Source organism: Monodelphis domestica, chromosome 7, assembly GCF_027887165.1.
Source record: "Monodelphis domestica isolate mMonDom1 chromosome 7, mMonDom1.pri, whole genome shotgun sequence".
Lineage (NCBI taxonomy): Eukaryota > Metazoa > Chordata > Mammalia > Didelphimorphia > Didelphidae > Monodelphis > Monodelphis domestica.
This window is the reverse complement of record NC_077233.1, coordinates 191,136,046-191,148,607: the sequence shown is the minus strand read 5'-3', so window position 1 is coordinate 191,148,607 and position 12,562 is coordinate 191,136,046. Positions and strand designations below refer to the sequence as shown.

The 12,562-nt window shown below is 38.2% G+C and overlaps 1 protein-coding gene across 1 annotated transcript in view; it reads right to left on the bottom strand.

Moving 5' to 3' along the window:
* The window catches only part of SVEP1 (sushi, von Willebrand factor type A, EGF and pentraxin domain containing 1), a 341,958-nt gene that overhangs the window by 184,964 nt on the left and 144,432 nt on the right, over positions 1-12,562 (bottom strand). Inside the window, exons 5-6 of the mRNA XM_001374596.5 lie at positions 11,721-11,900; positions 7,095-7,274 (exon numbers count right to left, since the gene is read on the bottom strand). Of these exons, the coding sequence (XP_001374633.2) occupies positions 7,095-7,274; positions 11,721-11,900 (360 nt within the window). The remainder of the gene's footprint in view (positions 1-7,094; positions 7,275-11,720; positions 11,901-12,562) is intronic.

The window sequence follows — 12,562 nt, the reverse complement described above, 5'->3', positions numbered from 1 at the left end:
TTAAAAATAACTCATTGTAGAATTTTCTTTGCTACCAGTGACTTGTGACCAACTGATGGCCTTTATCTATGATGTCCAACACTAAATTTTACTGAGTTCTTTTTAAAAAACCCTCACCTTTTGTCTTACAATTGATACAAGGTATTAGTTCCAATGCAAAAGAGTAGTAAGGGCTAGGTAACTGAGGTTAAGTTACTTGTCCAGGGTTGCACAGTTACAAAATGACTAAGGATAGAAACAGTGTATTTTCAAATTCACATTTACTGGGACTTGTTTTCTATTTGTAATTGGACATCATAAAATATGTGAATGACATGCCTTTAGTTTTACGTCCATTTGAAACTGAGGCATAGAGTTAGTGAGATAAAGAAGATGAGGTTAGGGTTAGGACTCTTAATGCTGAGCTTGGGGCTGAGATGTCTTCATATAATCACTATGCTAGGTACAAGGGAAACAAAATTATCATGGACAGTCTGGAGCCATATTGGTGAACCTATGCCACATGTGCCGGAAGGGTCTGCTCCCTTCCCCCTCTTCACATGTGCTTGAGAACATTTCTCACATCACTTGGCCCTCTGTCCAGCAGCCCAATGGGAGCACTTCCTCCTTTCCCTGACTGGGGTAAGAGGTGGGGGTGGTTAACATGCGGTGTGAGGGTTGCAGTTTGGACATTCAGTATCTAAAAGGTTCACAGTCAGTGGTCTATACTGTTAAGGGTTAAGCAACTTTGAAGGCCCCTCTTAGAAAAGAAATAAGTTTATACTAACTGCAAATCCGTTGTTCTTTTCCATTATATAAGGTGTTCCCAAAGTCTTATTGTGGTTAAAAGCTATGAAAACTAATGCTTAATAAATTTAAATAATTAAATCTTAAAATTGCCCCAAGACTTTGGGGACAGTATCTACTTTGTTAATATATTTTTAATTATTCTTGATGTTACTGGGAGGGATTTGGGAGAAGCTAGCTCTCAGCTTAATAATCATTTAAGGAAGACTGAGGATCTGGCTTCAGTTATTATGGAGGATAAGTAGAATCTTGTGATGACCTCTAGAGAATAAAGAGTGTTTATGTCTTGGGCATGGCAAGGGAAGAAAGGAATAAGTATTTATATTTTGCCTATTTTGTGCCAGACATGCTAAATGCTTTACAAATATTGTGCCATTTGACAGTATCAAATAATACACTCGGGGATGTGCTCAATAAATGTCAATAAACTGGCTTTTTGGGTTAAATGTACAAAAGATACTGCCTTATTAAAATTTTCTCCATTACTTATGGCTGACTCCTCAATAAAACAAGAAACCAAGTGCTGATCTGTAGTGTTTGCATTCCATTGTATTTAGTTATATAAAAGGAACAATCAATAAACAAGCACTTATTAGTACACACTTACTATGTGTTGAGAACTGAGCTAAGGATTGTACATACAAAGCAAGGCAAAAACAGTCCCTACCCTCAAGAAGCTTCCATTATATTGGAGGAGATAGCATGTAAATAAATAGGTACATTTAGTATCTAAATGTTGAATGTACATATATACATAATTTTTGGATTGCTTTGACAATTGGAATATTTGCTGGAGCACCTTCTACCAACAGGAGAGTAGTTGAAAAATTTGTGATTTGCCATAATGATAATTTCATACTCTAGTGGCTACAGAAGGAACAAGGGAATTGTTACTCTGGATCTTATTCCATCCAATAAGGAAGAAAAAGACAGCTGAATAAATGATGGAGACCTTAGGCACAAAGGACAACTTCATCAAATAGTTCATGAAAAAGGAGAGGAGAGCTGATCATTGTCCAAAAATGCAGTCTAGGTTTGGACAAAGTAGATTTCAAATGATTTAGCAAAAGAAATGATAGTATCTAGTGGCCCAAAATTCTGCAGAAGTAAGCCAAAGAGAAATAGGAAGCTCTCAAGAGTGAAATTCTAGAGATCTAGGCAGCCATGATTCTGATGAGAAAAGGAAAGAGGGAGCTGCCAGTGACATCAAGGATTCAGAAGTGTGAAGGATCTTAGAGGTCAGCCAGCCCAATGCTCTTATTTTTTTGACATGTAGAAACTGAGACCAAGACAGGTTAAATAACTTACTTAAAGTCACACAAATAGTAAACAGTATTACTGCCAGTATTTGAATCCATATTTTCTGACTCCAAAATACTCTTTATCTGCATACAGAAAGTGTATCAATCAACTCAGGTTCTTTTTTAAATATAGAGAATATGAAAGTATAGATGGATAAATAAATGAGAATTAATTTTTAAAAGTATTGTGGTTCATTTATTTTCTTTTTCAAAAAAAGCTTTTAGTAAGGAATATTTACTCCAAGTCTATGACAAGAGTACAGTTACATAACACCTTGAAGGTATATTCTCTCCTAACCCATCTTAGGTCTCTTGAGAGAGGAGGCTCAGATTTAGTACACTTACTATATAGCACTAATCTCATAAACCTGAATGAGGCACGATTCCAGAATGTGGTCTTGTTTCAGCTACTGCTGGGATATGTCCAAGGTTGCTCCTTGAGGCATTGATTCTGGAGTTGATGCATAACCCAATGTAGACTCTGACTCCTGGACTCCCAGACTCTGAATTCCCACAGACTTATTCTTTCATCCTTTGGATACTCACAAGGCGGTATCCTCCAATTTCTTAGACTTATTCTCCCATCCTTTAGATACTCATGACCCTGTATCTTCCAATTTCTCCACTGATGAAAAGGACTATGGCTTGTTCTCACAGGGCCACATGTTGACCTTAGAGAAAAAGGGTCCAAGGTCTCTCTTCTTAAACTATTGTCTTTGATCAGACACAATCTGTTCCAAGAACAAAGGTCCATCAAGAATGAAAAGTAACATGATTTTGTCAGAATGGTATTAGGAATCCTAAGCCCATAATAGGTGAAGGTTGGCAATGGATGATAAGGAAAACAAGAGTGTTTTTTTTGTTTTTTGTTTTTTTGCTTTGTTTTATGTATGTTCAGGGTAAGAAGAAGTTCAAAGAAGGGGTTGTCTGATGCCCAGAGTAGATGGGATGACTAATTTAGAAAAACACATGTTAACATCTCTGTTCTGTGGTATTTTTATTTATTTTGTTAAATATTTTCCAAGTAATTCAGCTTCTGGGTCACATGTTTGATACCTCTGCCTGAGGAGAATGAAAGAATGTTGGTGTGTATAATTGCTTGGCATCTATCAGTGATCTTTGAAAGGTTGTAGACAATGGCAAATGCTATAGGGTGAATATTTCTCTCATTAAGACAGTTTCAGCAAATTATAGGTCAGTGGGTTTAATTGCTGGAAAAATTAAAGAGACAGACAATATTTAGAAAGGGACCAATTGAGGGCAACTGGGTTGCTCAGTAGATTGAGAGCCAGGCCCAGAGATGGGAGGTCCTGGGTTTTAATCTGATCTCAGACACTTCCAAGCTGTGTGACCCTGGGCAAGTCACTTGACCCCCATTGCCTAGCCTTTACCACTCTTCCACCTTGGAACCAATACACAGTATTAAATCTAAGACTGAAAGTAAGGGCTTAATTTTTTTTAATTAAAAAATTATAAAATAATTCTGGAACAACCTCCAGGAAGTGATGCAGAGTGAGAGGAGCAGAACCAAGAGAACATTGTACACAGAGACTGACACATTGTGGTACAAGAGAACATAATGGACTTCTCCAGTAATGGCTTTACAATGTCCCTGAACAACCTGCAGCGATCTACGAGGAAAAAAATAAAAACTATCCTCAAGCAGAGGACAAACTGAGGGAGTAAAAACACCGATGAAAAGCAACTGCTTGACTACAGAGGTTGAGGGGACATGATCCAGGAGAGATGCTAAATGAGCGCCCTAATGCAAATACCAACAACAAGGAAATGGGTTCAGAGCAAGGACACATGTGATACCCAGACGAATCGTGCGTAGGCTAGGGAAGGGGTCGGGGGGTTGGGAGGGAGGAAAAGAAAATGATGTTTCCAATGAACAATATATGAAAATGACCAAATAAAATAATGTTTTTTAAAAAAGAACTAAAAAAAAAAGACTAACAACTGACCCCCTCCCCAAATCCTGGGGATCCAGGCTGTTTGCCTGACCCTCATTGGTCAGTTGTGATCTCTGTCCTGACTTCTATCTACCCTAGATGTAGCATGAAGTTCACGGGATAACTTTTGGGGATAGAGAGAGGTCTTCTTTGGGTGGATACCTTTATAATAAAGTCCCATCCACTCCTTTTATATTCATCTGTATCCAAGGGGGTTGAGTTCAATGAGAGGTGGTCACTACTCAGAAGGTCTTCTGTCTCAGAGGTTTCTCTTAGACCAACCACTCTAGAGGAGTTCCCAAAGAGAAGTGAGGTGATCTGGAAGTATCTCCTCAGCTCTTCTCTGTTCCTTTTTTGAAATCTTCTGTCCTCCTTGTCCTTCTCTTCCCCTGATTGCCTTACTCTTTCTGTATGCTGGATCTATTTTCCTCTCTTACAATCCATTTGGAAGTTTAAAGTCTATTCTAAAAATGTTTTAAAATGTATCAAATAAAATAAATGGAATTTCAAAGAAAAAAATTATAAAATATAAAATAAATTTATTAATATATATACATATATATATATATATAAATAAAATATAAAGAAAAGAAAGTGACCAATCATCATTAAAAGCCAGGATGACTTCATGAAGAATATATCCAACCAAAATAATTTCTGCTGGTAATCAGAAAGAGAATGTGTAGACAATAAAAATGTTTTCCAATTGCCATGATCCTGTGAAGCAGGTAGTTATATTATTGACCCTATTTTACAATTAAGGACAGCAAGGGTTTTAAGAGATTAATTATTTGTCCAGTCATACCTACAGCTAGCTCTAGAGCTTGAACTTGAACACAGGTTTTTCTGGACTATAAGTGCAGGGCAGTATCTTGCATCTCATAGCATTCTTGGATGTAGTATACTTATTTTATATTCTAAGATTTCATTATGCTTAGATTTTCATAATGTACTTAGTTATGGTAGGCTGTGTAAATCTTGAAATTTCTCAGACTTGTGAATGTTAAAAAGTTCCACATTGGGGAATTCTCCATTGGAACAATTCCCTACTGGGAACATTCCCCATTTTGACAGTGAGAACTCTACTTGGATCAGAAATGGGAGGACCTCTGCTCCACCTATACTTGGGACTGCTTTGGGGGAGAGAACTCCTTGCTAAACAATGAAAGTACTTGGGCCCATACTTATAATGAGGCAAAAAGTTCTTTAAGCCATGCCTATTTTTAGAATTAATACAATGGGGTGCTAAGTACCTATTAAAGGTCAGGCAACTTGTAAACTTGCCAGGAGCAAAGAGGTGAAAACTTATTCAGAAGTTTTTCTGGTTCAAACATACTAAAGGGATTAGTCGACCCAGCAGTGTTTTTTCTGATTCAAATTTACTAAAGGGATTAGTCGACCCAGCAGTGAATTCAGAATGGGCTGTCCCTTGGAAAATGTCTACTGTGATTGGTAGATGGAAGAACTTAGGGGAGGTAACATAGGAGAAAACCCCCTATATAAGAAAAAGCAGAATCTCTTGAAAGACAATCCTTTTGAGGAAGATCTCTTATAAAAGATCCTTTTGGACAATCTCTTGAGGAGAGGCTCTGGAGAAGGGAAGCTCTTGGAGGACAATCTCTAAGGAGGTCTCGCTGGAGCTCCTCTGAGGGGACTCTGTGCCTCTGGAGGCTCTTGAGAGAGGCCCTTTGAAATAGTCTCTGGCTGGAAGGCTCTTTGAGGAGGACTCTGGCTGGAACTCTTCTCTGAGGAGACTCTGTCACTAGAATCCTTGCTTAGACAGACCTTGTGGTGAGTGATAAAAGACTGACTGACTGATCTCTCTCTCTTAAGACTCAGGTCTAGGCCATGTTGGCTTAAGGCCCTTCATACTTATTTCCTTTTTCTCTCTTTCTCTCTTTTCTTTAATTCCTCATTGTATTATTAATTAAATTCTCTATAAAACCCAGTTGACTTGGGTATATTCATAATTGGGAATATTTCCCTGACGACCACCTTATATTTGATTTAAAACCAAGACACTGTAGTGAAACATATTTTCTGCAGTCACAATTTACTCACCCACTCTTATAACTATCACAATTTAAGTCTTCAACCATTTTAACCCTTACAGTTTAAGGCATCAACTATTTTAAATATAACAGCTGACATTTCAGTAGTGTTTGAAGGTCATGCTATACTTTTAAACAAGGTCGACAGATACAGCCAGATAATTGTACAGTTAGGAGTATTCAGGAATTTGCTGAATGAGTCAACTCAAAGAGCTATCATTAGTAGGTCAGTATCGACTCTGAGCATGGTCTCTATGGGAGTTCACCAAGGAACCGTACTTGATTCTATGTTATTTAATATTTTTAGGCATGAATTTTCCTGAAAGCAGAGTTGGCCTGTTTAACCAATGTAGCGACAAAGTTAATCCAGAAGGGAGAGTTTACATATTGTATAAGTCAGCATCCATAAACATTTCTAAAGGTCAAAAAAGATGGACCAAATCTAGTTAAATTTAATTGAAACAAATGTAAAGTCTTATATTAAAGTTTAAAAAATCAGCTTCACAATTATGATTTAGAACAGGCATGGAGAGACAACTGTTTCTATGAAAAAGACCCAGGGGTTTTAGTGGACTTCAAACTCAATAGGATCTGAGTCAAAACAACGGATGTTCTCCTAGGTTGCATCAGTAGAGGTTAAGCATTCTGACCAAGAGAAATAACAGTTCTATTCTATTCTGCCCTTGTAAGACCACACTTGAAGTAGTGGAATCAGAATACAATTTGGATCCATATCCATCTCAGATGCTTGAAATACAATTTTTGTGCTTTATGAAACTTAACCACTTGGAAAATTCACTTATGCAAAAGAACAAACCCCTCGTTTCTCAATGATTCCAGGTCAATTAGGCAATATGTGACAAATACATATACAGCTAGAGATTATGACATTTTATATACCTTCATTATTTTTTGTGAGTCATGTTTGAGGATGAGGTCAGCACAAGAAAACATTGGATGGTTAGATATGTAGCAAAGTCATTTAATGATTGAAAACTTACCCACACACCGGGGTTCTATCCCATCCCACTGAGAATTTCCTTGACAAGTGAGTCTGGGACTGCCTTCCAGTCTGTATCCCTCATCACAGGTAACCAAGCACATCGTCCTATATAATGTTTCACCTGATGTACAACTGATTTGACCATTCTCAGGCTTGCGGAGTTGAGGGCACGTCCGAACTATGTTCCAAAAAAAAGAAATGGTCTACGGTTTAACTAGGTAAATGCAAGAATGATAATTATATCACTATTTAAGTTATATCACCAATTTCCATAACACAACTTAGAGATATCACAGTATTGCTAATAATATGGGAAAATATGACAGCAGAAGGCTTTTTTAAACCTTGATTTCTTTCATATGTAAAAAAATGCATGGAGATCACCATTGTGCCATCAAGGAAGCCCAAGTGTTTTAATAATTTTCTGGACTTTTTCATTGAATTCATACTATTTATCTGGATAGAGTGACATAGTAAATATGAAATCACCAAGGCTTTGACCCAGGGTGTAGACATTGGGTACACCAGTGGCAATCTTTCTAGTCTACACCTTGAGTGCCTCCCAGTGCTGTCTCAGAGTGTTCCAAAGGCACTACTTTGAAATATACATGAGGGTAATTCATATTAAATTTAGCTGAATGTGCTTACCCACCCTTCTTTTTAAAAATTAAGTGAATACACTATCATCTCAATGATTGCATTGTGGCCTAGGTTCACAATTGTAAAATTTAGGAATCAGTATTGGAATTTTGTGAGTCAGACTTTTACAAGAAATTAAATAATAGCACGGTTGAAATGGAACAGGGCAAAATAAGAGAGATTGAATCTTTTAAATCTACCATCTGTTTTAGTGTAGGCCCTTGGATGCATTCCCCAAAGTAGATGAGTTAATTTTACCAAATGACTGGCAGTGCTAATGGGGAAGGCAAACCACCAGGCTCTTTTCAACTGGTGTCAAAATAAGGAAAATCTGGCCTCTTTCAATAATTTTCCCAGTAGTTATTACATAAATAACAGAGAAGCATATTCTGTAATGTGATGGGAAATGTGAAACAAGGAACCCGTGTGTCTTTCCAAAATGCACAAGAACCCCTAGCCCCTCAGGTCTTAATCACATGAATAATATCTGTGGGGGTCAAAATAGTCCAGGTGTAAGCCACACAGTATTATTTCAACTAGCTCAATTTCACAGAACAAGACATTATAACCAAACTCCACTATAACAGCCCCCCATCCTGAAATGAGTATATAACCCAAATATTCCCTTCCAGCTATACATTTGTGATCCTAGGACTCTCAATTTACCTTATACCAGTCCAGATTTGTGCCCTAGTCTCCTAACTCCAAAATAATGTAGGGATAATTTCCTTCTCTATCCTCTGCCTCCATCAGTCACCTTTTAACAGAACAGAACTCAACTTCTATCATTCTCTTCCAGGATTGTTTCTATCCTTATTGTTTTTTCACACACTCTAATCCTTGATTCGGGCAATCACTGAAAGGCCATGGAATTCAAGTTTGTAAATGGCTCTACTTCCTCAAGGTTCAATTACACAACACATTTCGTTTCCTGTAAAACTAATATTTTCTCCTAACCTCCCTTCCCCTACAAGCATACATTTGGCCAAGTTTTATGGAACCATTTAGTTAGGACATTCAAAGAGGTAAGCCTTCATTTTGAATTTGGGAGCAAAATTCATCATTATTATCAATGCAATAGAATTATTAAACTTCTACTGTTTGAACTGAATTGCACCAGGCATGATATAAGTTATTTTATTTTAGTTTTTTAAAACCCTTACTTCCCATTTTAGAATCAATACCACATATTGGTTCCAAGGCAGAAGAGCGGTGAGGGCTAGGCAATAGAGGTCAAGTGACTTGCCCAGGGTCACACAGCTGGGAAGTTTCTGGGGTCAAATTTGAACCCAGGACCTCCCTTCTCTAAGCCTGGCTCTCAATCTACGGAGTCACCCAGCTGCCCCCCTCCATAAATTATTTTTAAAAATCAAGTTTGTGTTTATTAAGCATCTACTGAAGCCCCAGGTATTAGGGATATAAAACATGAGACAAATTCTACCTGCAGGATAAAACATGTTCACAGAATAAATGTAGGATTTGTACCCTTCAAAATCACACCCCAAAAGACAATTTAATCAATCCTCCAAACTCTACTGGTATATGTATATGGTGGCGAGGGATGAGAATCAAGAGACTCACACCCTCTGTGTGTGTGTGAGAGAGAGAGACAGAGACAGAGACAGAGACAGAGAGAGGGAGGGAAAGAAAGAGAGAGAGAGAGAGACAGAGAGACAGAGAGAGACAGAGAGAAACTGTAATTGGAATAGGGTTTGGATCTATGCTTTCATCGGTATAAAAAACATTCAAGTGATAAAACTACAACTACCAATGCAATTTGAAATCTGTGCAACTTAATCTTAGAGAGTTGTCTACAGTATATCTGTTACACAACCAGTCCTCAACTCTCCTAAGTGCTGCTGAACCAGAACAAAACGTAACAAAAATATTGAATAGAATACAACAAAACACAGATAATATTACATTTTAAAACTGAGTCATTAGGCAGTTTATAGGGAGAGACAGAGAGGGAGGGAGACAGAATCAGAGAGAGAGAGATAGAGGTCTCCCAACATGGGAATACTTTACCTTCTGTCCCATCGCTGTGACCTGCACCCCGGATTCTAGACAGATATGTCGCAAATGTCTAGCCATGTTCACACAAACAGAGCCAAATGTGTGGATCAAGCAGTTCAGAATCTCAGCACCAGAGGAAAAACAATGCCAAGGATATGCCCTATTGCTGATCGTATTAACAGTATCATTTCCATGAATAAAAGAGAATCCATTTTATCACAGCTTATATCTTGGGGTGGGGTGGGGGGGTCAGAAATCAACAACAAGCATTTTTAAGTGCCTGCTAAATGTCACTGATTCTGTCCTCAAGAAGCTTACATACAAAGGGGGGGGGTATAATTAGGAGTATGTGTAAAATGATAGGCACAAAGTTAATATAAAGTAATTTTTGGGGTAGAGGGTAGGTGAAGAAGAAAGGAATTAGCATCTGGGAGGCTTTGGAAAGGTATTCTGTGGAAGGTAATATTTGCACTAACGTATTAATATCAACAAACAGGCATTTGTCTAGCACGGTAATTTCAGCATTCCTATACATTTTCCCATTTGAACCTTGACAACAGTGCTGAGAAAAATTCTCATTTTGTAAATGAGGAAGCAAATTTAGAGAGGTTAAGTGACTTGTTCAGGGTTGTACAGCTCATAAGTGTCCGAGCTGGGATCTGTCCCAGGTGTTCCTGACTCCATGTTTAAGACTTCATCAACTATCAGACTGTAAAGCTCGGTTTTTTAGCCACAAATTCATTGCATACACCGAATGCTTAGAATTACTCCAGGAAGGAAGGAAGGAACAGCTAGATAGTACAATGAATAGAGCTCCAGGCTGGGAGTCAGGAGAGCCTGGGATCAAATCTGGCCTCAGACACTTCCTAACTGTGTGACCCTGGACAAGTCACTTAACCCCAGTTGCCTAACCCTTACTGCTCTTCTGCCTTGGTCTTAATACTTAGTATGTATTCTAGGACAGAAAGCAAGGATTCTTTTTTTTTTTTAAGGATTTCTTCAGGAAAGGAAATCTCCTAACAAAGGAAAGAAAAAACAGTCATTTTAAGTCAACCTCATATTAACAGAACTTCCATTTCTGAATTCTCCCCAGTGCCCTTCTTTCTTTATTAAAAGAAACAGTTTCTTTCCAAGGGTCCATACGGTGAGGTGGGATTTCTTTAGTTGGTCCTCTCATGTTATAAAACCTTTCTTCCTTCTAACCTTTCAAGCCTCTTCTGTCCATGGACAGGCAAGAAGACTCTTGAAAGAAGGGACTGTATTTTGCCTTTCTCTGCACTCCTAGCTTAGCACCATGCTGGGCACATATTAGGTTCTTAAAAGTGTTTTTGGCTGATTGATTTATCCACTCATAAAGAAATGTTCAGGGTTATACATTTATCTATTACTTGCATGACTCATGAATTTTGATATATTTATCTTTTTTCTTTAGTATAATCTATAAATCTGTTTTTGCTCACTAAGCCTCTCTAGAAAATATCTTATTACTTTCTTTTGTATATTTCTCATTAAGTATTTCTTGGGGTTCTTAAGATAGAATCCAAAGGATTACTTCTTGGTTTTCCTCTAATGTTATTTCCCCCCCAGTGGAGTTTCTTCCAATTCATCTCAGAACATGCAAATGCAGCAGAGAAAAAATCCCATTAGGTATATATTTCCTATATATTCCTGGGGGCAAAATATTTTTTTGTAATTCCATTTCCCTCTTAGATTCATGAGAGTAATCTAAATGTGAAGAAAATGCAGTTCCTCTTGTGGGAAAGAATGTGAAAGATTGTTTATCCTAGGCTGCCAAGCAAACTCAGTTGCTCTGATTAAAAACTTCCTCCTCTTTCTGGGACTAATTAATCATCCAGTAGTCTAAAGAATCAATAGAATGGCGGAGTTTTAAACATCAGTTTACATCAGTCTTTAAACCAGGGAGGACAAACAGCGATCAGTAAGCAAGTTCACTTGGTGATCTTCATACCTCGGCAGGAACTTTCAGAACCAGACCACAAACCATTGGGCTGACAGAGGCGAATGCTGCTTCCCACTAATTCAAATCCAGTATGACAACGGATTCCACAGGCGGCATTAAAGTGGTTGTTGCAGATGTTCTGAATAAAGTAGCCATTGTCAGGAGGTCTCAGGGCAGGGCAGTGGACCACTAATGGTTAAGTTGAACAAAAACAGTTTTTGAAAAGGTTAAACTCAGTTGTTCTCTACAGCAAAGTTTCATATTGAGCATGAAATGAATCTGATGAATCTGGTCTGTTGATTGGAATTCATACAAACATTAGATTCCCCACCCACCGCTTTACAGAGGAATAGCCCAAGACGGAGTGGCTATTAAGCAACAGAACAAGGACTTGGACCAAAATCTTGTGGAGTCATTTTTCACTCCTGTCCCACTCTTTGTCACCTCATCTATGGTTTTCTTTGCGAATATACCAGAGTTTGCCATTTCTTTCTCCGGCTCATATTACAGTGGAGGAAACTGAGGCAAAGATGGCAAAGTGACTTGTCCAGGGACACCTAGCTAGCCTCTGAGGCCAGATTTGAGCTCAGGAAGATGAGTCTTCTTGACTCCAGGGCTAACAGTAAAACCACTCTGTTACGGAGTTGTCCTAATAGAAATCTTCTAAAGCAAAATCCAGCTTTTTGAAGGCTGGATCTTAATAGCCAAGTCTAGCAGAGAAGAATCAGTTAGCAGCCGATTTTTGCCTCAGCTGGACACTCTGGGTTAAAATAACGAATTGGCACGAATCTATCTTGTACAGTGTCTTGTCCACAGGTGCTCACTGGACTTGGAAACAGGAGAGCTACTCT